The 23,614-nt window shown below is 36.2% G+C and overlaps 1 protein-coding gene across 5 annotated transcripts in view; it reads right to left on the reverse strand.

Annotated features, from left to right (window-relative positions):
- STIM2 (stromal interaction molecule 2) overlaps positions 1 to 23,614 on the reverse strand; it is a 178,736-nt gene that overhangs the window by 51,966 nt on the left and 103,156 nt on the right. For all 5 annotated transcript variants that reach the window (XM_067036315.1, XM_067036316.1, XM_059067729.2 and 2 more), the window contains exon 3: positions 9,493 to 9,607. In XM_067036315.1, coding sequence (XP_066892416.1) covers positions 9,493 to 9,607 — 115 coding nt within the window. The remainder of the gene's footprint in view (positions 1 to 9,492; positions 9,608 to 23,614) is intronic.

The raw sequence follows: 23,614 nt of genomic DNA on the forward strand, positions 1-23,614 counted from the left end.
CTAATAACTTAAGTAAGCAGCTGATTTTAAACACTTTGAATCAAAAGTATCTAAATGTCCACCATTTTCAACACCTCGGAAGAACTCACACTGATGCAAAGCGAAAGAGAAACAGAAGACTGGCCAAATGTTAGAGGAATGCTTATTAAGGACCTCTTGTTTAAGAGCACCTTAACCAGATGAGAAAGTTAGACAATAAACACTGTTTGTACTTTGTACCCTATCTGAATACATAACCATCCACAGAGTGAAAAGATTTTTAAGACATAATATAAAAGCTATGTGATTTATCCTATGTTTTAATCATACATTCCCTCTGAGACATATTTATATATGTAATATAACAGATTATGTGTATACATATGTTTCAGAATTATAGAAATGAATTTTTAGAAATAAGTCATATTCAAATCAAAATAGTTATCTAGTATCTGTGAAATCTTTATTTTCATTGTAATTTGCATTATTTCTATTACAGTTGCTTCTAAATTGCTAAGTAATATTCAGTGGAATTGAAAAAAAGACCCAAGTAAGCATAAAATTTGTTTGAGAAAAGATTTTTGTAAAACTGACCATCTTTGAAGAGGAAAATATTATTACCAATGAACAAGTTCTTCATCCAGAAGAACAGGAACAAAATATTTGTTCCACCTAAAGCAGAATTTGATATAGTGAATCTCCCGCAATAACATATATTTTAACTACCAGAACTTGAACCAGAGTCCTCCTACCCACCCCCTTGCCAAACCAAGGACTAGTAAAGCAAAATTTAACACACATCCATGTGGAACTGGTTCCCAGTTGGTGGGGTAAGGGAGGAAAAGAACAATAAGATGTTCCAGAAAGCCTATTATTTTCTAGATAGTCCATCACAGTGAAAAGTGGACAGCCCTCATTTTTACCTTCTGCAGAAGGTTCTGTTACTGTACTCCAAACTTGAGGTATCCCTTGAGTCTGTGAACACAGCAGAGGAGAAATGTAGAATAATTCAGGTATATAGAAAACCATAAGGCAAATTTACAAACAATTTTAGAATAGTACTTCCTTAAATTATAAGAAAAGCATCATCATATAATGAATATATAAAAGTTGGGTTTTTGTTACTTGAGAAAAAATGAAGGCTCACAATGTATCTAATTCATGTGTCCACACAGAATAGAAATTGTCAAGTTTACTAAAGCCCAAAGTACAGAGAGATGTAATAGGCAGTCGGTCTCTACATCCTATTCTGAGAGGTGGTCTCCATTTCAGAACAAAACCAAGAAAGAACTATAAAGGAAGACAGAGCTATCTCAAAGTGAAGTATCTTCTATAGATTAAAAAGTCATAATTAATCCCAGAAAATTAGTACATGCAATAACCCTAAATCTCCAAAAGTCAAGTATCCTGAAGTAAAAGAGGAAGAGTGCCAACAATGAAAGAGAAAGAGAAAAGAAGACAACTACACTAATAAAAACTAAAAGTCCTGATGAAGAGATCTGAAATTAAGGGTACAAAAAGACTGAAATACTAACATAGAATAAGATTAAGAAAGATTAGCAATTTATTATGAGTGCTCTGAATTCATTTGGATAATTATATAATACAAAGAAAGCTATTTGATTAAAAGGAATAAAAACACACTTTATACAAAGTACAAAAATCAATCCTGATTAATATAAAGCAGTGTTTGCAAAATGATCGATTTATCAACTGATCAAGTAATATTTATGCTACTGTTATAGAAAAGAACCCATGTTAACACACTTAAATGTTGGTTGATAGAACAAATGAACAATATGTTCGTGTCACCTACTCTCTACATAAAAGAAACTTTGACAACAAAAGACTTTTGTAAGTGGTGCAAATAATGACACCTGTCATTCTGAAACCAGACTCTACCTCAAGGACAGGCCTTCCCTTGTATAAACCACTTTCTGTGGACAATGAAAACCCAGTACCTCTGCAGATGGCTAACAACGGCTTCTCCTAGAACTAAAAGTATTGTATAAAAGTTGAAAAGTGTTAAACATCTGAGCTAATAAAACAGCATAAGCATTTGAAGCATATTAAGTACCTTGTGTTTTTAAAATGTGTTATATTAATTACAAATATCCTGAAAGCTATTAATCCAGTATAGTCCTTCCCAGGGAAGGGTGACAAAAGATGAAAAAAGTAAATGTCCCTTTATACGCAACTAACTCCTCTGGCCTTACCTGACTTCTGCAGGCAGATTAACATACTTCTTTTTCTATTAACCCACAGTGCCTACTACCTATCTTGATTACAGATAGTATCACATCCTTTAATTACTGGTCAACAGAACTTTCTCCAATGATAGACTACAGGCAGGTGGAGGACAGAAAACACATTCTTCAGCTGTATATCTTCAGTATCTGTGTATTTTCATTCTTCCCACTCAAATCCACATTAACATTAAACTCAAAGCTGATTTTCCTGCTTATAGTGAATTCATCATCCTGTAACTCTTCCATATTATATGACTTTCTAAAACAAGAAGCTGTAATAACTCCTAATATTTAGTACAAGGATGATAAAAAATGTTAAAATACACTACACCACCTCCCACATACATATTGCCAACCAGTAATATCCTTCTTTGCTATTGAGACCAGGCACAGATCAAGCATCCTTAATACAGTCCTCCAGGCAATCCCTATCGTTTGGTAAGCCCTGGTGTATCAGTGGACTCTTTCTTGTCATTCTTAAAGCAATTCATCAGACTTAAACATCAAGCCTCACTAGTCTGGTCTCCCTGTCTAACTAACCCTATTTTCTACTATTCCCCAACTCAGAAATATTAGTCTCCAACATCACCCCCATGTGCCACCTTCACACTTGCCTTACAAAAATAGTAATAATGGATAGTCATTGAGAACTTGCTATGTAGTAGGCACTAGTCTAAGCACTTTACATGTACAAATTCATTTCATCCTCAACACTTTGATGTAATAGATAACCTTTACCCCTAACAGATGACAAAACCAAGACACAGAAAGGTTAAGCACTACATGTTAACAGCAAAAGACAAATATTAAAACAATGATTTATTCTTGTCTCGTCCACTAAAAAAATTACATTTCTGACTTGTAAACTGTGCTTATTTGAGGGATTTAGGACTAAAGTCTGGAATTACACCTATTCATTTACTCATTTTAATGTACTAACCTGTATGTATATCCCTCTCTCTTTCTCACTTCTATGAAAATTTTTTCTCTTTCAAAATCTTGCTGAAGAGTCATCTCCCTAATGAAAACTTCCTCATAATAAATCTATTCATTCTCTTAAACTCCCACAATAGAACCACTGACCTAGTATTTAAGCAAACCTTCCTGTACTGTTATTTAACATTTCATCTGTGCACATGTAACGATATCGTAAACTCCTGGAAAAACAAGGCCTTATCTTATACTTACTTGTATAAGTGAATATCAGTCACCATAGTGACTGCTATGCCTACTACTGTAAACATAAAATATTGTGTTGATGGACGCCACAAAGATAATGGCTACCTTATTAGCTATAAGGTCTACATTTTGAGTTACTCTGCTGATAATGTCTAGCAATGTGCACTGATCCTTTTACATTTTTTTTCATTCCAGTCTCATTGTAACCAACAGCATACACATGAAAAAGCTGGTAGATTTTATCAACATTTAGAGATCCATTTATACTTTCACACCCAGAAGAAAATCCTTATGAATATCAAGGATCTATCTATACAAAGGAAATAGTTATAATCCTCCTTACTTTCAGAAATTTAACACCCATAGTCAGGAATTCTTTTCCTTTATATTTCCTTTATGTAACATTTACATTTTTGCTTTCCTAAACAGAAAGAAAACACTCTTAGTCATTTACCTCTAGCTAGGCTTCATATACACTTCAAAACATCCATCATTAAAGGCCGACATCTTTCATTCTCTCAGACAATTTTAGTTCCTTTAAATTTCTAATCAAAAAAACAATAATAATAATAATAAAAAACCTTCAGCAAATTTTCCAGATGTCTATTCAATCTGTAAAGCCCAAAATTACACAATGACCTTAGGTAAGATAAGACCTGTGCTGAACAGGATGGAAAGATTACCTCATGAGTGTCACATGTTGAAATAACTATTTAACCCAATGAGTTATCATTTTTAAAAACAGTACATTACTTAATCAGTTTTTTTAATCTACTATGGTCCCTAGATCTTATACATAACCGATAATTTTCTTTCTATATTTTCCTTCATTAGGTGGCTGGCTACTAATTAACTGCTCATTCATTAATTTTAACAACTGATCAAGTTTATCAAAATCTGTCTGAAATCTAATACTAGTTTTTTTAAATAGCTTTCATTTGTATAGGACTGTTGCCATGTGCAAACTAACCAAGCATTCTCTACACACACACAAAAAGTACATTCAGGTCATGCTGAAATTTTTCTATATGAGATCAGTATCAATTTCTGAGGAACACAACTTTACTTTTTCCCCACTGACAATATCCTATAAAGATCTCAGGTATATTTTACCAACCAGAGAATTGCACACTACAATGATGAGTATGTAGTCTAATATATCTATTCATTTTATTGATGAATATTAAGAGACTGAATCAAAAACCTTACAAAACTTTAAATAAGAACTGAACATTTTAGTTCGTTCAGCATTATTACAAAGGTAAGTAAGTCAACACTTACTTAGTGCCTATCAGGTGTTGCCAGGAATTATGCCAGGCACTTTTACTACACTACTCATTTAAATCACCATTTTACAAGTGAATTTTTAAATGTGCCAAACGTCTTAATGTTCATAAACAGAAGAGCCAGGATTTAAATTTGTACAGTTTGAAAGCCCACACGCCTCCTTTAGTATGCTACCTACACTTCCATTTCAGGCAAATTTTCAGGTAACTGAAGGAGGAGCTATATGGGGGCTACCATTTATGGTCTACCTCCTTATCCCCTTCCAGAACTCCTGGTCAATCCTCACAGCCTACTGCAAACACCACCTTCTGTGTATAATCCTATCAGAGAGTTCATTAGTCCTTCCAGTGAGCTACCTCATATCTTACACTTACTTCTCTTCTAGTATTACACATTTCACCACATGTTGTAATTATTTGTTTACTCTGTTTTTCCCACTCAGCTACTTACTCCTTATAGCCCAGAGACGCATTTAATTCATCTTTAGTACCCAGGATCCAATGCCTGCTTAGCACATAACAGATACAACCAATTATGCTTCATTGCTACTGTAACATGAATTAGCTTACCTGTAACTGGTAAAAAGGCATCATGTTAATATAATGTAAAAGTCACATCATTTCACACATGTTATCACTTTACACCACCAAGTAACAGCAAATGGATACAAAGTATGAAGAACACCAGAACAACAAAGCTATGAACATGCTGTCTGCTCACCATTCCTTCTTACTTTTAGCTTAATCTGGCCACAGGCTCTCAGAAAGGCTTGTTGCTCAGTTCTCATCTTTGTGCACATTGCCCTTGTCTTCATAATTTAGCAACTTCAACCCTACCTAATACCTCTTTTTAATAAGTTATCTTTAATTATTTTTTAAAGTAAAGTTCTATATCTACTATAGTATTTACTGATTAGGAATTTAACAAGTCTCTTTTACCTGTATTTTTATTAGCACTGTTAGTGCTCTGATTACAACACTGCAAAGGTTTTCAGTAGTCTGCTCCAACCCCAATTTTCCCCATAAATTCTAACTTTTATGTTCATAATTTTGCAAAGCATAAGTTTTCCAGGAATGCATATATTTCATTATGGCAGAAATGCCTGTATTCAAAGTATGAACTGAATTACTGAGAATCCAATGCTCATGGGGCACTATACACTCATTCATTCAATTCATTAGACAAATCTTTACTGAAAATCAAAGTAAATAAGACACTGCTCCAGGCACTGAAGACACAACAATGACGGGCAAAATATGACTGTATGCATGTGTGTGCATATATGTGTGTATGTACCTATATTCATATTCAACTAAACAAACTTAAATTACATATTATTGCATTCTAATCTCTTTATCAACAATTTCCAAACCTTTTCAGAAGAATTACTTTTTGTTTCCCAAGAGAAATCTTAAACAGAAATAGAATATACCAAATAAAAGCAGAACTCTACACATTTATCCCTGTCCCTGAGATACCTCCAGGAAACCTGGGGCTTGTCAGGGCTATGATTTAAAAACCACTGATCTAACAACAATGCTCTGCCTTTTTACATGAAGCCTTTAATAAATAAAAAGAGGATGACATGGTAAAATCAATTGAGAAAAATGACACTGAGAAAATCAATCAGGTCACCATAAAGCTTCTAGTAGGGGTTTATTTCACTCAACTCTCCTCTCTCTTCCCTCCCATGCAGCTGTTTTAGTAGGAGCCCTAAGACACTTCCTCCCAAGCCCTAATCCTCTAAGAAGGTTATGGAAGAGACTGGGGTTTGGAGAAAAGGAAGCATAAAGCAGATAATTTAGGCCAACTCTTTGAAGACTTAAGGGGAAATCTTCTCACCACCATTATGGTAAAATCTTAGGGGGTAGAAATTAAGGTGAAAGCCTAGGAAAAAGAGATTTAAGAAGCTATTCAACTTGAAAAGACCTTAAGCTGCAAACAAACAAACATTCCCATAGTTAACAAAAGCTCCCACAAAACTCACCAGGGTGGGAAATCAAAATGGGGTTTAAGGACAGAATCCCCTTGAATTTAATAAGTTAGCACAAAATAGACAAAGACCTCCCCCCACCCCGCTTTCTGAGACTAACATTTTCAGTGGTAGGGGACAGAAGGGAGACAAACATAACAAATAAGTCAATTATATTATAACTTAGAAGCTGCTTCCTGACATGGGGAAAATAAAGTGTGAAGCTAAGTAAGAGGGATCAACAAGGGTGCCAAACGACCCAGAGGGGGGCGGGGGGACATGGTTTGCAATTTGCAATTTTAAATAGAGAGGTCAGGGTAGGCCTCAAGGAGAGAAGAGCCCAAAAAAGAAATAACGAGTTAGCCAGGAGGACATCTGCATTCCTGCAGCAAGGATTCCATCTGGGCAGAGCACATTGAGTGAGAGAAATGGAAAAGACAGAAAATGGAAGAGAGGAGGGTGCGGGAGAGGACAGATCATGTAGAGCCTTACAGATCTTTGTAAAGATTTTAACTTTTATTCTGAGCCATTACAGGGTATTGAGCAAATTTGATTTGTATCTTAAATAGATTACTCTGCTAAGTGAAGAACAAATTTCAAAAGAGCACAAGTATACAGAAGGAGACCCTCAGGCAGCTACCACAATTATCCAGGAAAGGGATGAGGGCTGAACCAGGGTGGTAGCACAACAGGTGGTGAGAAGTGGTCAAATCTTTTTTTTTTCCTTCATTCAAACGTAGTTAGTTTTGTGGGCTCCATTCATCTTACCACAAACTCCAAATCTAAAATATACTAGTGGCCATAGACTCCATTGGATCTCCAAGTCCTTTACTAATATCTACATATTGCTGAGATATCTCATATAAATAGTCTTACTGAGTTTTTGACCATTCTAGCACTTTCCCCCATGAAACTTATACCCATTTATTCCTATTCCTATCCAAGTTAATATTACTTTAAAATAATATGGGGAAGGGAAATGGAGAGGTTTTTTTTTAAGTCTATGTATCTTTCATTAAAGTCAGTGGTATTTTTTTCCTTCTTTCTTTTTCTTTCTTTTTCTTTTTCTTCTTCCCATCAGATGGGAAGGCATCATCAGATGCCTCTTTTAGAAAGTGAAAACAAAAACATAAGAACACCTTTTTTAAAAAAATTTTCATTGAAGTATAGTTGATTTACAATGTTGTGTTAGTTTCACGTGTAGAGCAAAGTGAATCAGTTTTCATATACATATATCCACTCTTTTTTAGGTTCTTTTCCCATATATGTCATTACAGAGTACTGAGTAGAGTTCCCTGTGCTATACAGTAGGTCCTTATTAGTTATCATTTTATACGTAGTAGTGTGTATATGTCAATCCCAATCTCCCAATTTATCCCTCCCCTCCCAAGCAAACCTTCTTCTATATTAATAAAAATGCTGAGTTGATGGAATAGTTTCCTGTATTTTTTCATTTCCAAATGTTACCACTGACAATCTAGTAAACTTTGTTATTTTTTTCATACTCCTACTTGGTAATCTGTCCCAGATTCTTTTAAATTTCATTTCACTATTCAAACTGGCAGAGAAAAATATATGCTACAATATAATTGCCTGACTTTGACAAAAGAATAGAAAAATTAGGAAAAAGACATTTTGTTTGACACTGTTACCAAAAAAAGAAAAAGAAAAAGAACTTAACAGACTTTTTTTATTTATGTAGCTTTCTACAATTGGGGATCAAGTTGAGGTTTTAGGCCATACACTTTTCCTGCCCTAAAAAATTACTACCCTAAAGACAGCTTGATGACTTAAGGGTAGAAAAAGGAATAAAATATAAATTACACAACTGTATCATGCAGTCTTTATCATCAGCAGACTTTGCCTTCTCAAGACTTTAGGAACTGTTCTCCATAATTTAAAAGAAAACTTTGGTGGGGCCTCCTTGGTGGCACAATGGTTAAGAATCTGCCTGCCAATGCAGAGGACACGGGTTTGAGCCCTGGTCTAGGAAGATCCCACATGCCGCAGAGCAACTAAGCCTGTGCACCACAACTACTGAGCCCGCGTGCCAAAATTACTGAAGCCCGCGCACCACAACTACTGAGCCCGCGTGCCACAACTACTGAAGCCCGTGTGCCTAGAGCCCGTGCTCCACAACAAGAGAAACCACCGCAGTGAGAAGCCCGCACACCACAATGCAGAGTAGCCCCTACTTGCCGCAACTAGAAGAAGCCCACGCACAGCAACGAAGGCCCAACACAGCCAAAAATAAATAAATTTTTTTAAAAAATTAAACTTTGGGGCTTCCCTGGTGGCGCAGTGGTTGAGAATCCGCCTGCCGATGCAGGGGACACAGGTTCGTGCCCCGGTCTGGGAGGATCCCACATGCCGTGGAGCGGCTGGGCCCGTGAGCCGTGGCCGCTGCGCCTGCGCGTCCGGAGCCTGTGCTCCGCAACGGGAGAGGCCACAACAGTGAGGCCCGCATACCAAAAATAAATAAATAAATAAATAAATAAATAATAATAAAAAATTAAACTTTGGTATCCACATGTTTATTTGACAAACCTTTTATAACAGACGAAACAATGCTCTACAACTTTAAGCTCTTAGATATGCGTTACCTTATTTATTCTAGTATAAGGTATCAAATTATCTGAAAACAGGCTGACCTTTAATAAATCCTAAGAAAAATTAAAATCATATTTCAAAATAAAAAATGGAACAATTATTTACTACAATATAAATATCCTCATAGAAATGTTATTTTGATTTGTTTGTAAATCATATGCAACTAGTGAGCTCAGAAAAGCAGCTCAGGGATTCAGACCACTAAAACAGTCTTACCTTCTGATGTTTTCCATCGTTTCCATAAATCCTCAACAGTTATATGCTTGTCTTCTCTGTGCAGATGGCTGTGTTTATTAGTAGCATCTTTATATTTCATATCTTCTCTGATAAACTATAAAAGAGAAAACACTAAGTTAAGTATACTTAAATTCACTATTTTATTCTCTATAAACAGGAAAAAGTAAAATGTGAAATACAGCAGCTGGTAATTTTCTGATCATAACTGGTGCATTTTTGGTATTTTATACTCATTATTCTTAAATGTTATGAAATTTAATGAGATGTGTTCTAATCATAACAACAACAGCAGCAGTAAAAGTACTTATTTAACTTATTATTTATCAGGTCCTATTGCACATTATATAATAAATATGTCATATCTACACACACACACATTTAACTTCATGACAGTTCTATAAGTATTATGTATTGCCATTTTATAGATAAGAAAACCAAGGCCCAAAGAGGTTAAGTAATTTGCCTAAGGTTGAAAAAATAATGAATGTCAGAGCTGAGATTCCAACCCAAGCAGTTTGGTTATGCTCAACAGCATAATGTACTGCCTCAATTATTATACATTTTTACCAAATACTTAGTGACAGGGGCATTTCAGAACACACTAAATACTAACCTCAATTACTGCAACGTATTTCTGTTCTTCTACCTTTTAAGTCATTACTTATAGTTGAAAGACATGATTACAGTGTTTAGAACTAAAGTATTTTACAAAACTGAAGTAGATCCTCTATTAATCTTACTTTAAAGTATATACAGAGAGAAAACACTAAAAATTCTTTGCTAAAAACCAACCTACTCCATATTGCTTCATTATATAAAATTCTCCAACTGCCCTTCACTGTCTAGCAAATAAAAAGCGAACTTTTTATGAATTACATACCATTTCCCAATCTTGTCCCTGATAATCTTTTAGGCCTTAACTCGTGACACTTTCCCCATATCAACCCAATACTCTAATTATATAAAACTAATAGCTTTTATAAATTATTATGCTTTTTCTACCTCAATATTTCTGATCTTTCTTGCTTTGATAGTGTTTTACTTGGTATCTTTATTAATTTTTTTCTGATTCCAAAATTATAAGATCATATAAAAGCTTATTTCAGAAATCCATAATGCAGAAAGTAGAAATCTCTTAGAGCTCCAAACCCTAGAGGCATATTTTTCTGACTTTTATATACTGACAATGAACATCACCCTCAAATAAAAGACCAAATTTTACTTTTGAGTAGAGTTGTTCTCTACTGAAACTAAAAAAGAAAAATTTAGTAGCTGTAGAGAAATATAGAGAAAATCATTTCACTTTTCTAAGCTAAATAACCTTGGGTACAAATGAAGAAACAAAGTTTTAGGAAAAAAACCACTACTCAGCATGTGGTCAGCAGACTAGTGTCAATCAGCAAACTGACACTGGTGTAGAATATACACAGGAATGAAAAAATTTCAGAATTTAGAAACCTTTATAGCAATTAGACAATGCTTTCAAAGAATTTGACCCCAAGCATGAGGTAAATGTATTTGCCATGTAAGTCCTATCCATAACGAACTGGTAACAAAATATCTGGTTCTTCACCATAGAGGTAATGTGGAAAGCACTAATCTAGAAGGTCCACTTTAGCACTTGTATATTATATTGTTCTAAACAATGCCTTACTCTTTTTTGTCCTAAATGCCCCCCCCTTTTTTTTAATTTATTAATTTTGGCTGTGTTGGGTCTTTGTTGCTGTGCGTAGGCTTTCTCTAGTTGCGGCAAGCGGGGGCTACTCTTCGCTGCGGTGCACAGGCTTCTCATTTCAGTGGCTTTTCTTGTTGCCGAGTACGGGCTCTAGGTGCGCGGGCTTCAGTAGTTGCTGCTTGCGGGCTCTAGAGCGCCGGCTCAGCAGTTGTGGCACACGGGCTTAGCTGCTCCGCAGCATGTGGAATCTTCCTGGGCCACCGCTCAAACACATGTCCCCTGCACTGGCAGGCAGATTCTCAACGACTGTGCCACCAGGGAAGCCCCTAAATGCCCTTTTTTAAAGTTATTTTTAAGGGGACCTGCCTCATTGCCTCCATTCCTCCTATTTCTATTTCCCATTTTCTATTTCCCTATTTCTGCCCATCCCTCTTCCTCTTCTGACTGACATTTTTAGAAACCTGTAGATATACCTGGAAAATATCTGCCACTGAGATTCTCAGAAACTGCCCCTATCTTGGAAGAGATCCAAGAGTTAGAGAGAAATTCTAGAATGAAAAACATGATGACTGACAGAGCAGAGAGGAAGCCTGTCTTAGAAATGGTCCAGTCAGTTGGAACAAATGGCAACTGTTTCATTTATGGGACAGATTAAAAAAAACAATGACCTAGGAAATTCTTTTTACCACCTGAACACAAAGAGCCCAGAAGTAGAGTTCTGTGGCTTTAGGATCAACATATTTCAGAAAATAAAGCTAATTACCATATATAAACTAGGTGTGGCATTCTAGCTACTGAATTATGCTAGAAAGCCTAGAATGAGTGTATAGGTATCTATCAAAACATGTGCTTAACAAAATAATTAAGATATAAAAAAACAACAAAAAAGCTTATAAAGATATCTATAGTACATCTGCTGTAAAAGAACTGTCTGACTCCTAAGGAAGTTGAGCATAAACTAAATAAATACACTGAATTATGTTTTCTCTGGAATTATCATTCAAAAATTAATACATACTTCTGTTTTAAAATATGACCCTCGGGCTTCCCTGGTGGCACCTGCCGATGCAGGGGACACGGGTTCGTGTCCCGGTCCGGGAGGAGCCCAAATGCGGCAGAGTGGCTGGGCCCGTGAGCCATGGCCGCTGAGCCTGCACGTCCGGAGCCTGTGCTCCACAACGGGAGAGGCCACAACAGTGAGAGGCCCGAGTACCGCAAAAATAAATAAATAAATAAATAAAATAAAATATGACCCTCGAAATAACACAAAAGTATATTCATATAACAAAAGTATACTCTATATCTAATATATCTTCAACATTTTGATCATAAAATATGACTAGAAAGCACCATAATTAGAATTACTTCATGTTGACACTAAGTTGGAAAAACTTAAACCAAATACAATACAAACCATTAGCTTCCATTAAACCATTTTACCAATATCCTACAAAGGAGCAGACAATTCTGACTGTTCACACTTTTTTAAAACTTCACAGGAAACTGCAGAGTCACCAATAACTGAAAATGCATGAGCAAATTATAAATACTTCTTATTCATTAAAATCTGTGAATTAAGAAATCTGAAAATAGAATCTGAAATCCTATGAAGTAAATCTTCAAATAACGTACAGCAAACAATGTAGCGTTCCTTAGTAAACATATCCAATTATGCAAACCTACTGCAGGAAAGTCTGCACTGACAATACAAATAAAGGAATGCTCAATAAATAAATGACTATTGAATATTCTTTTCAAAAACATTTACCCAGATGATTCTTTTATATAAATTCTTCTGGTACCATTAAAGAAATTACATATCCAGTTTCAAGAAGTTACTTTTTTTTTCTTTTTTACTTTTTATTTTGAAATATTTTCAAAGGTTGCAGAATAAACAAAAAGCTTTTTTCCCCCCAACTGAATCACTTGGGAGTAAGTTGCAGGCATTTTGTCCCATTATCACTGAATAATTCAGCAAGTTTTCCTATAAACATGATGTCATCCTATATAGTGATGGTATGACCACAAAAATTAGGAAATTAACACTGATACTCTATATTCCCTACTATTTAATCCACAGAACACATTCCATATGTGCAGTTGCCCCAATGATATTCTTTGTAGCAAAAGGATTCAATCTAGGACCATGTGTTAAATTTAGTCCACATGTCCCTTTAGTCTCCTTCAATTGAGAACAGTTCATCAGTCTTTCCTTGACTGTCACAACCTTACAGGAAGTCACTTTTTGAAAGACCGATTTCAGTTCCTTGTACCTGTAACATATATATTATTTTGCATTTTATATTTGTACTTATATTTTGTATTTGTGCATTTTTATTTTTATGCTATTTATTGCATTTGTATTGATATTTGTATTGTGTATTTTTATGATACTGCTCAATAAAATCTGATACATATTAATATAGACATATTTGGGGACACTATTCAGCCTCCACCTCTTTCCCTGAGAACTACCTACAACATTAATGTAGATCCCTGAATGTGTCCCCTCCCTCAACCTATCACCCCCGCCACAGCTATGTGATCAAAGGACAGACACTCGACCCAGAAGAAAATAATCAAGAGCCTGACCAGGATGACAGAATTCTCTCACAAGAAACTACAAATCAGATCATGAAAAGTTGGGTCACTTGGCCAAGGTTCTGGATTTTTAAGGTAATAAAGACACTTGTATTGAAGGTACCATTTTATGAGCAGTCAAGGTGGGCCAGGTGGTGAGGAGAATGGAGGAAGCCAATATGCAGAGAGAGAAAATAATAAAAGAGATAGGAGTGAGCACACAGAAAGATACAGCACCAGAACTGCCTCGGTTCCCAATGACTTTCCAGTCTCAATTACTCCGGAGGCCTGGGCTATACAATTCTTGTCCTGATTTCCATGATGTAACAATGATAAATATGTCTTTCCTCTGTTATTTTTAAATACTCAATTTTAAGACCTCAAAACCCAGGAGAGGTGATTTATCATCACAGTTAAGCACTCAGACTCTGGAAGCGACAGACTGTATTCAAAATCTGACTTCACTACTTATGTTTTCTCTAGCCTCATATTTCTCCTCTGTACAGTGAGGAAAATAAAACTGCCCATTACTTATGGTTATGAAAAAGATTTAATTAAAAATGCGTTCAGGGCTTCCCTGGTGGCGCAGTGGTTGAGAGTCCGCCTGCTGGTGCAGGGGACACGGGTTCATGCCCCGGTACAGGAGGATCCCACGTGCTGCGGAGCGGCTGGGCCCGTGAGCCATGGCCGCGGAGTCTGTGCGTCCGGAGCCTGTGCTCCACAACGTGAGAGGCCACAACAGTGAGAGGCCCATGTCTCACCAAAAAAAAAAAAAAAAAAAAAAAAAAAGCATTCATAGTGCACATAAGTATTAGACAATAAAAATATTTTGAACCAAAATAATTGGTTTTTATATATCAATGTTATTACTGCTGAAGTTTAAAGCCTAAATAAATGAGTTTCACCCCAACTATATTGGTAGGTTTAATACACATTGTGGGGAATTTTAGACATTTATGAAGAAAAGATTGCCCAATACTCTTAAAGTACCATTTCATATATTCTGAAACAAAATACGTAACACAGAGATGGAGAGGAAAACCAGTCTTTTCACTGACAATGTAAGCAGAGACTTTCCCAAAGGACACCTGTCATCAAAAGAACACATATCATCCAAGGTCTGATATGTGAGTCAGTCAAAGCAAATGCGTTCCTTGAAAAAAATTCCAGGGTCTTCCTGTCTTGAAAATAATACTAAAATAGCTTAGCATAATGCTTCAGAGGGGAAAGAATGCATAACAAGAAAGGTTAACTACTGTTAATCTCAACTTTTAAAAATGAAAAAGTTAAGGCAATGAGAGGGTTAACAATTTATTCTATTTTGTATATACCTATTTAGGAGACCTAATAGTGAAAGTAAATTCTAAATAATTCTAAAATTTAAGTTCTTCACCACCATCCAAACCTGGATATTCTGTAAAAATTCATTGATTCCCAAACTCTCAGAAATGATAACATAACATTAAGAATGAGCTGCCTGTTTCTCTCTTCATCCCAAAATTGTTAAAACAAACAGCACAGTGACTGAGAGCACAGACTCAGTCTCCAGACAACACAGATATCCCAAATCTACTATTTGTCATATGACCTTAGTAAGTTACTTTATGCTCTGTGCTCCTGTTTTCTCATCAGCAAAATGGTAATAAAAGTTATACATCAAAGGGTTGTGATCATATGATGTGTAAGGAACAGTGCCTGGTATATAATAAACACTCAGAAGTGTGAGCTATTTCTAGTATACTAAGACATTCCTTGCTTTAATAACTTTGATCTTATCATCTAAGATGGATGATGACAAAAACACAAGAGAACACAGGCAAACTGGTATATGTTTTCATGACAGTTAAGAATGAAAGAAAACAGTATAATTATTTAACATCTGAAAAAATTTTCTTCAGATCCTAAATTCAAACATTTAAATTATATGCTAATGAAAACTTCAGGCTGATTTGGATAGTTTCTCCATTTCAATACAAGCATAACTTTACATTTCTGCTCCACCTCCCATCACAGTAACTCCCTGCAGTGTTGCCATAGTACCATTTCAGCCCTTAATCCCATTCCCTGAGCTTCCAACATCAAAAATCCACCAGTCAACCCCCAGTTTACCTGCAATAATAAATCCAATGATGACCTCCTTAGGATCCTGTTCTCTGAACAGCTCAGGGTTCAACTGGTTCCACAATTACTGTCAACACCATTTAAGCTAGATAATAGCCTTTTTAAAGCTAATTGTAGAACTTAACCATTATTTATGACACTGGTGCAATTGATGGATCAGTTAACAGACAGAGAGATGACCCATAGACAGAGTCAAACAACTAATTTACAAAGAAACTTGTAAAACACAACGTTTTTTTTTTTTTTTTTTCGGTATGCGGGCCTCTCACTGCTGTGGCCTCTCCCGCTGCGGAGCACAGGCTCCGGACGCGCAGGCCCAGCGGCCATGGCTCACGGGCCCAGTCGCTCCGCGGCACGTGGGATCCTCCCGGACCAGGGCACGAACCCGTGTCCCCTGCATCGGCAGGCGGACTCTCAACCACTGCGCCACCAGGGAAGCCCCACAACGTTTTTATCAACCGAAGTCAGCCTGCCATTTGTTTTACAGAAACCAATGCATGACCTATATCATGGTTATTCTTCAAGATTATTATTGATTGTAATCCAAAAATCGCTAACAAAATTACCCATGATTCCATCAGTCTGTCTACTAGTTTAAAAAAGAAAAATAGCACCGTACTGTCATTAAAAAGAACACAAAAGTAAGAGTCAAAATGACTTACCTTCTGTGTTCTCATTTGGAAAATAAAAGGTAAAACATATCTCACAAAGTTATAATGATAAAAAAGAGAGCATAGCTTTACAAATATATGGTGACAATATATACTACAGTTAAAACAGGTAGATACTGTGCCAACCAGAGATAGACCAAAGTCAAGTATTGGCCTTAGTTTCCTCTGCCAAAACCTACCATTAGGATTTGGTCTCAGATTCCAGAACTCTGAACACCCAAATACCTACATACCTTTCTTTCTGCCATCCATGAATTTGTATGTAATCAATACTCATAAGATCACATAAATTAAACTTATATCCAATCAGCATAACATCAGTAATATATATAAAGTCATTCAAATTTAACACAAATATGTGAATTTCACTTAAGTAGTGATAAGCATTCAAGACATAACAAAAAAATCGCCTTCTGGTTTTTTTGGCTAAAATTTAGTAAGTCAGAACTTACATTTCCAGCCATAGATGAAATTATAGAGACCAGATGTACCATCCTCCCCCAAAACAACTAAAAACCCATACAAAATATAAGGAACACCAGCTTTCAAGACACTGAACACTAGGCAACAAATTACAATGATCTCTGAGAGACAAGAAACAAAGTATGCCCTATGGCTGCCCTAAATTAGTTCCTGAAGAGAACTTCCAGAACAAAGAGCAGGAAGAGAGAACCCAGGCAGAGACTGGCAGTCCTGAGTTGAAGAGATGGAACTGAAAGGCTGAGGAGACTAAGGGAGGGTAGAGAATACAGGACTAAGTACCAGAGAGGAGTGAGCTGCACAGAGGGAGAAGCCTGGATATCTAGAAAGAGTGCCTTGAGTCTTTAGCTGACTACTGATCAGCTCATGCATGCAAGGAAGCTACAGCAAGCCAAAGAAAAAAGACACTCCAAAGAATTAGTGAAAACAATCCCTGAAGATTTCACAGGGCAGGGAATGGTGCTTATTCCTACAAGACAGAGTAGAAAACCGTAATCTGTGGGTCACCAGGTAGAATACTAAAAAGGGTTTTGCCTCAGTACTAGGGAATATTAACCCTAGACTAAGCTCCACATTGGTCTTGCCTAAAAAGCTCATAAGTACCAGTCAAAGGGATTAAACTGTTCCCAAGTAACTTAAACCTGTCCTAGAACAAAGCTTAAGAACATTTATAGGAATAACTAGGAATACCCACACCCAACAAGGTAAAATCTATGATGTCTGGCATCCAATGAAAAATTACCAGGCATGCAAAGATACAGAAAAATACAACCTCAAATTAGGATAAAAATCAGTTAAAACCAGTCAAAAAATGGCACAGATGAAAGAATTAGTAAACAAACATATTAAAATAACTATTGCAATTATATTCTAGATAATTAAGTTAGGGTAAATATTAAGCATGTTAATTGAGACATGTTTAAAGTTCTTTTCTAAAGACCCAAATCAAAATCCTAAACATGAAACTACAATGAATGAGATGAAAAATACACTAAATGAGATTAATGGCAGATTAAACATGGCAGACTAATATTAGCAAAGTTAAATACAATAAGCATTAGAAACTATCCAGGGACTTCCCTGGTGGCACAGTGGTTAAGAATCAGCCTGCCAATGCAGGGGACACAGGTTCAAGCCCTGGTCCAAGAAGATCCCACATGCCATGGAACAACTAAGCCCGTGCGCCACAACTACTGAGCCTGCGCTCTAGAGCCAGCGAGCCAGAACTACTGAGCCCACGTGCCACAACTACTGAAGCCCGCATGCCTAGAGCCTGTCCTCTGCAACGAGAAGCTAACACGATGAGAAGCCCGCACACCGTAACGAAGAGTAGCCCCTGCTTGCCACAACGAGAGAAAGCCTGCACACAGCAACGAAGACCCAACGCAGCCAAAAATAAACTTAAAAAACAAAAACAAAATTATTTTTTTTTAAAAAAAACTATCCAAATTGGATAATGAGCCGTGGGTCTACTTCAAGCAGACTAACACAGGTGTAACTGGAGTCCCTGAGGAACCAAGAAAGAGTGACAAAAAAACTTATTGGAAGAAATGATGGCTATAATTTTTCCAAATTTTATTAAAACTATGAACCTATAGATTCCATAAGATCAATAAACCTCAAGACAAGAGACACAAACTACACCAATCCACATCACAGTCAAATAGCTTTAAATTAGGGATAAACTGAGTATCTTAAAAGCATCTAGAAGAGGGGAAAAAAGGCACATTAAGTACAGGAGAAAGAAAAGGAGGATAGCAGACTTTTCATCATATACAATACAACCCAAGGAATACTTCAGCAGCATATTTAAAGTATGGGAAAAAAACAACTTGTTAACCTACAATTCTTACCTAGCAAAAGCACCTTTCAAAAATGAATGCAAAATAAAAACTTTTTCATATATACAAACACCAGAAGAGTTTGTTCAGACAAGAAGTCCTATACCACTAGAAATGTTTTTAAAGCCCTATAAGCAGAAGAAAGATTGCTGGAAATGTAACTACATGGGAAAAATATAGGTAATTTATTGTAAGTCAATTATACCTCAATAAAGCTGGTGGAAAAAAACACAAAGCCTGTACAGGATGTGTAGGAAATGGCACATTCATACATCTGTGGGAGTACAAACTAGAACAACATTTTTGGAGGATAATTTTAGCAAATCAATTAAAATGTTAAATGCTCATTGCTTTTACCTCAGAATTTCCACTTTTCAGAATTTATCCTACAGCAACACTCCCAAAACTATAAAAAAGGTCAAGAACTTTCACTGCAATATTGTTAACCAACAATAAAAATTTGAAAACACCCAAACTGCCAGTAATTAGGAGAATTACTAAACAAATTATGGTACTACCATGGTAACATTTAAAATAAGGTCTATTTATCCTTAAAAAAAAAGAGAAGCTTACATTTAATAAATCTGATACTTAATAAAATTATGTTCACTGAGTATGATTACCTTGTATATTTTTTCATGCTGACTAGAAGCTCTGTTATATGCCTAATACATTAAAAAAAATTATAACAAATCAATCAGAGCTTCTGATGTACATTTTCATACTATCTGTTAACTCCTATCCTAATGCAGGAAGGTGTTAGCTAGATTCATCAAGGCACTGTCTGATAATTTCCAAGAACAACACAGAATTAAATCAGGCATTCCTAGAGTCTTAATGAGATTAAAATTCTCATGTTTACTAACCATTTCTATTTCTTTCATGAACTATTACATACTTAATTTACATCTGGGAATATGTGTTGGACTCCTCTCTGATAAAACAAAGAAAGAAAGACTGAGATAAAGGCAAAACAACAGCCCTCCAATCTCCTCACTCTTGATGTTATCATGCGAGGATATACAAAACTTGGAGCTTTGTAGCATGAGCAGAAAGCCAAGAAAATGAAAAAAAGCTAACACAGAGTCCTACACATCACTAAGCTTCTGAACTAACCTTGAAACCATTTGGTCACAGACTTATGGTAATTTCAAATGCTAAACTCCTACTTTTAAAGCTACTTTAATTCAGATATTATATAACTTGCAGCCAAAATCATCCTAAAATATACAATCCTCAAGTAACAAAACTTCTGTAGCTTGCCAGTCCCCATCCAGCACTCATTACCCAAAGTCTACACTCATTTAATGACCAGTAATAAGCAAAAATGACTTTTGACACAGGGAAATAAGGCAAGAGACAAATAGGGAACTAGAAATATAAGGAACCACAAAATCAAACTGGTAAATTGACTTTATAAACTAATTATCCAACTGCATATTATTGTCTATATACTCTTTTAATCAAAACTAAAGGATATAAAGGCATCCAAAATTTGTTTCAGCTTTGGGGGAACTCAAGGAAAGGCATACTTCCATAATAGAGTTAGATAAAGGAAAAAGAAGAGTGCAGAGAAGTACAAAAACACAGAACTGTGCACGTGCGCGCACACACACACACACACAAGCTTGCCAGGCAATCACAGCAGTGAACAGTGAGAGACCTTCCTAAGGAGAGAAAAACTATCTAGAGATAAAAGCCAGAGCTATAATTGAACAGTTCCTTCCATCTGATATTCTTTTTCCCTTGCCAATATTAAGAACCAAGTTTTTATTTTTTTAATTAATTTATTTATTTATATTTGGCTGTGCTGGGTCTTCATTTCTGTGCAAGGGCTTTCTCTAGTTGCGGAAAGCGGGGACCACTCTTCATCGCGGTGTGCGGGCCTCTCACTGTCGCGGCCTCTCTTGCTGCGGAGCACAGGCTCCAGACGCGCAGGCTCAGTAGTTGTGGCTCACGGGCCGAGTTGCTCCACAGCATGTGGGATCCTCTCAGACCAGGGCTCGAACCCGTGTCCCCTGCATTGGCAGGCAGACTCTCAACCACTGTGCCACCAGGGAAGCCCCGAGGAACCAAGTTTTAATCAGACTAATTAATTAGAAAAATGATTTTTGCATGTGCAACTTAAAATAATGACATCACAGACAAATACAACAATTTTATACATGGCTCCTGGCACAAAACTAAATGATATCACTGTAACATTGTAAATCTGCCATGGATTCCAATTCAAATAATATTAGTAGTACTAATAGTACTAAAATAGTACATGATTTTTTTTAGACTTTATTTTTTGGAACAGTTTTAGGTTCACAGGCAAATTTAGCAGAAAAGTAGAGTTCCCATATATCCTCTGCCCCCATAGTACATGCTTTTTTTCATTTAAACACTCTCCATACACTGTTAGATTTAAAATCTATACTGAGCCATATTCACAAACCAGTGCATATGTACACATATGCACAGAGGTAACAGACACAGAGTTTGGGGAAATATTATTTGGGTAATCAATGAGAAAAACACATTCAGTGATTGTTAACTTACAAAGAATGTGCTGTTACTTTCATTAAGAAACTGTTTTCACTAGTTACTGGGAAAGATTATTACACAACAGTAAAAATAAACTTTAGAATACTAATTTGAGCTCTTCAGCATATTATCACTCTTAAATGAAGTATAAAGTAACACATTCTATTTTTTTAACATCTTTATTGGAGTATAATTGCTTTACAATCTTGTGTTAGTTTCTGCTGTATAACAAAGTGAATCAGCTATATGTATACATATATCCCCATATTCCCTCCCTTTCGCATCTCCCCCCAACCCTCCCTATCCCACCACTCTAGATGGTCACAAAGCACCGAGCTGATCTCCCTGTGTGATGCAGCTGCTTCCCACTAGCTATCAATTTTACATTTGGTAGTGTATATATGTAAATGCTACTCTCTCACTTCGTCCCAGATTACCCTTCCCCCTCCCCGTGTCCTCAAGTCTTCTCTACATCTGTGTCTTTATTCTTGTCCTGCCCATAGGTTCGTCAGAACCTTTTTTTCCCCTTAGATTCCATATTTATGTGTTAGCATACAGTATTTGTTTTTCTCTTTCTGACTTACTTCGCTCTATATGACAGACTCTAGGTTCATCCACCTCACTACAAATAATTCAATTTCATTTTTTATGGCTGATTAATATTCCATTTGTATATATGTGCCACATCTTCTTTATCCATTCACTTGTCAATGGACACTTAGGTTGCTTCCATGTCCTGGCTATTGTAAATAGTGGTGCAATGGACAGCGTGGTACATGATTCTTTTTGAATTATGGTTTTCTCAGGGTATATGCCCAGTAGTGGGATTGCTGGATCATATGGTAGTTCTATTTTTAGTTTTTTAAGGAACCTCCATACTGTTCTACATAGTGGCTGTATCAATTTACATTCCCACCAACAGTGCAAGAGGTTTCCCTTTTCTCCACACCCTCTCCAGCATTTACTGTTTGTAGATTTTTTGATGATGGCCATTCTGACCATTGTGAGATGACACCTCATTGTAGATTTGATTTGCATTTCTCTAATGATTAGTGATGTTGACCATCCCTTCATGTGTTTGTTGGCAATCTGTATATTTTCTTTGGAGAAATGTCTATTTAGGTCTTTTGCCTATTTTTGGATTGGGTTGTTTGCTTTTTTGATATTGAGCTGCATGACCTGCTTGTGTATTTTGGAGATTAACCCTGTGTCGGTTGCTTTGTTTGCAAATATTTTCTCCCATTCTGAAGGTTGTCTTTTCGTCTTGTTTATGGTTTCCTTTGCTGTGCAAAAGCTTTTAAGTTTCATTAGGTCCCATTTGTTTATTTTTGTTTTTATTTCCATTTCTCTAGGAGGTGGATCAAAAAGGATCTTGCTGTGATTTATGTCATAGAATGTTCTGCCTATGTTTTCCTCCAAGAGTTTTATACTGTCTGGCCTTACATTTAGGTGTTTAATCCACTTTGAGTTTATTTTTGTATATGGTGTTAGGGAGTGTTCTAATTTCATTCTTTTACATGAAGCTGTCCAGTTTTCCCAGCACCACTTATTGAAGAGGTTGTCTTTTCTCCATTGTATATTCTTGCTTTCTTTATCAAAGATAAGGTGACCATATGTGCATGGGTTTATCTGGGCTTTCTATCCTGTTCCATTGATCTATATTTCTGTTTTTGTGCCCGTACCATACTGTCTTGATTACTGCAGCTTTGTAGTATAGTCTGAAGTCAGGGGGCCTGATTCCTCCAGCTCCATTTTTCTTTCTCAAGATTGCTTTCTTTGGCTAGTCACGGTCTTTTGTGTTTCCACATAAATTGTGAACTTTTTTGTTCTAGTTCAGTGAAAAATGCCATTGGTAGTTTGACCAGGATTGCATTGAATCTGTAGATTGCTTTGGGTAGTATAGTCATTTTCACAATGTTGATTCTTCCAAGAACATGGTACATCTCTCCATCTGTTTGTATAATCTTTAATTTCTTTCATCAGTGTCTTATAGTTTTCTGCATACAGGTCTTTTGTCTCCTTAGGTAGGTTTATTCCTAGGTATTTTATTATTTTTGTTGCAATGGTAAATGGTAAATGGGACTGTTTCCTTAATCTCTCTTTCAGATGTTTCATCATTAGTCCATAGGAATGCAAGAGATTTCTGTGCATTAATTTTTTATCCTGCTACTTTACCAAATTCACTGATTGGCTCTAGTAGTTTA

Source organism: Kogia breviceps, chromosome 6, assembly GCF_026419965.1.
Source record: "Kogia breviceps isolate mKogBre1 chromosome 6, mKogBre1 haplotype 1, whole genome shotgun sequence".
Taxonomy (NCBI): domain Eukaryota; kingdom Metazoa; phylum Chordata; class Mammalia; order Artiodactyla; family Physeteridae; genus Kogia; species Kogia breviceps.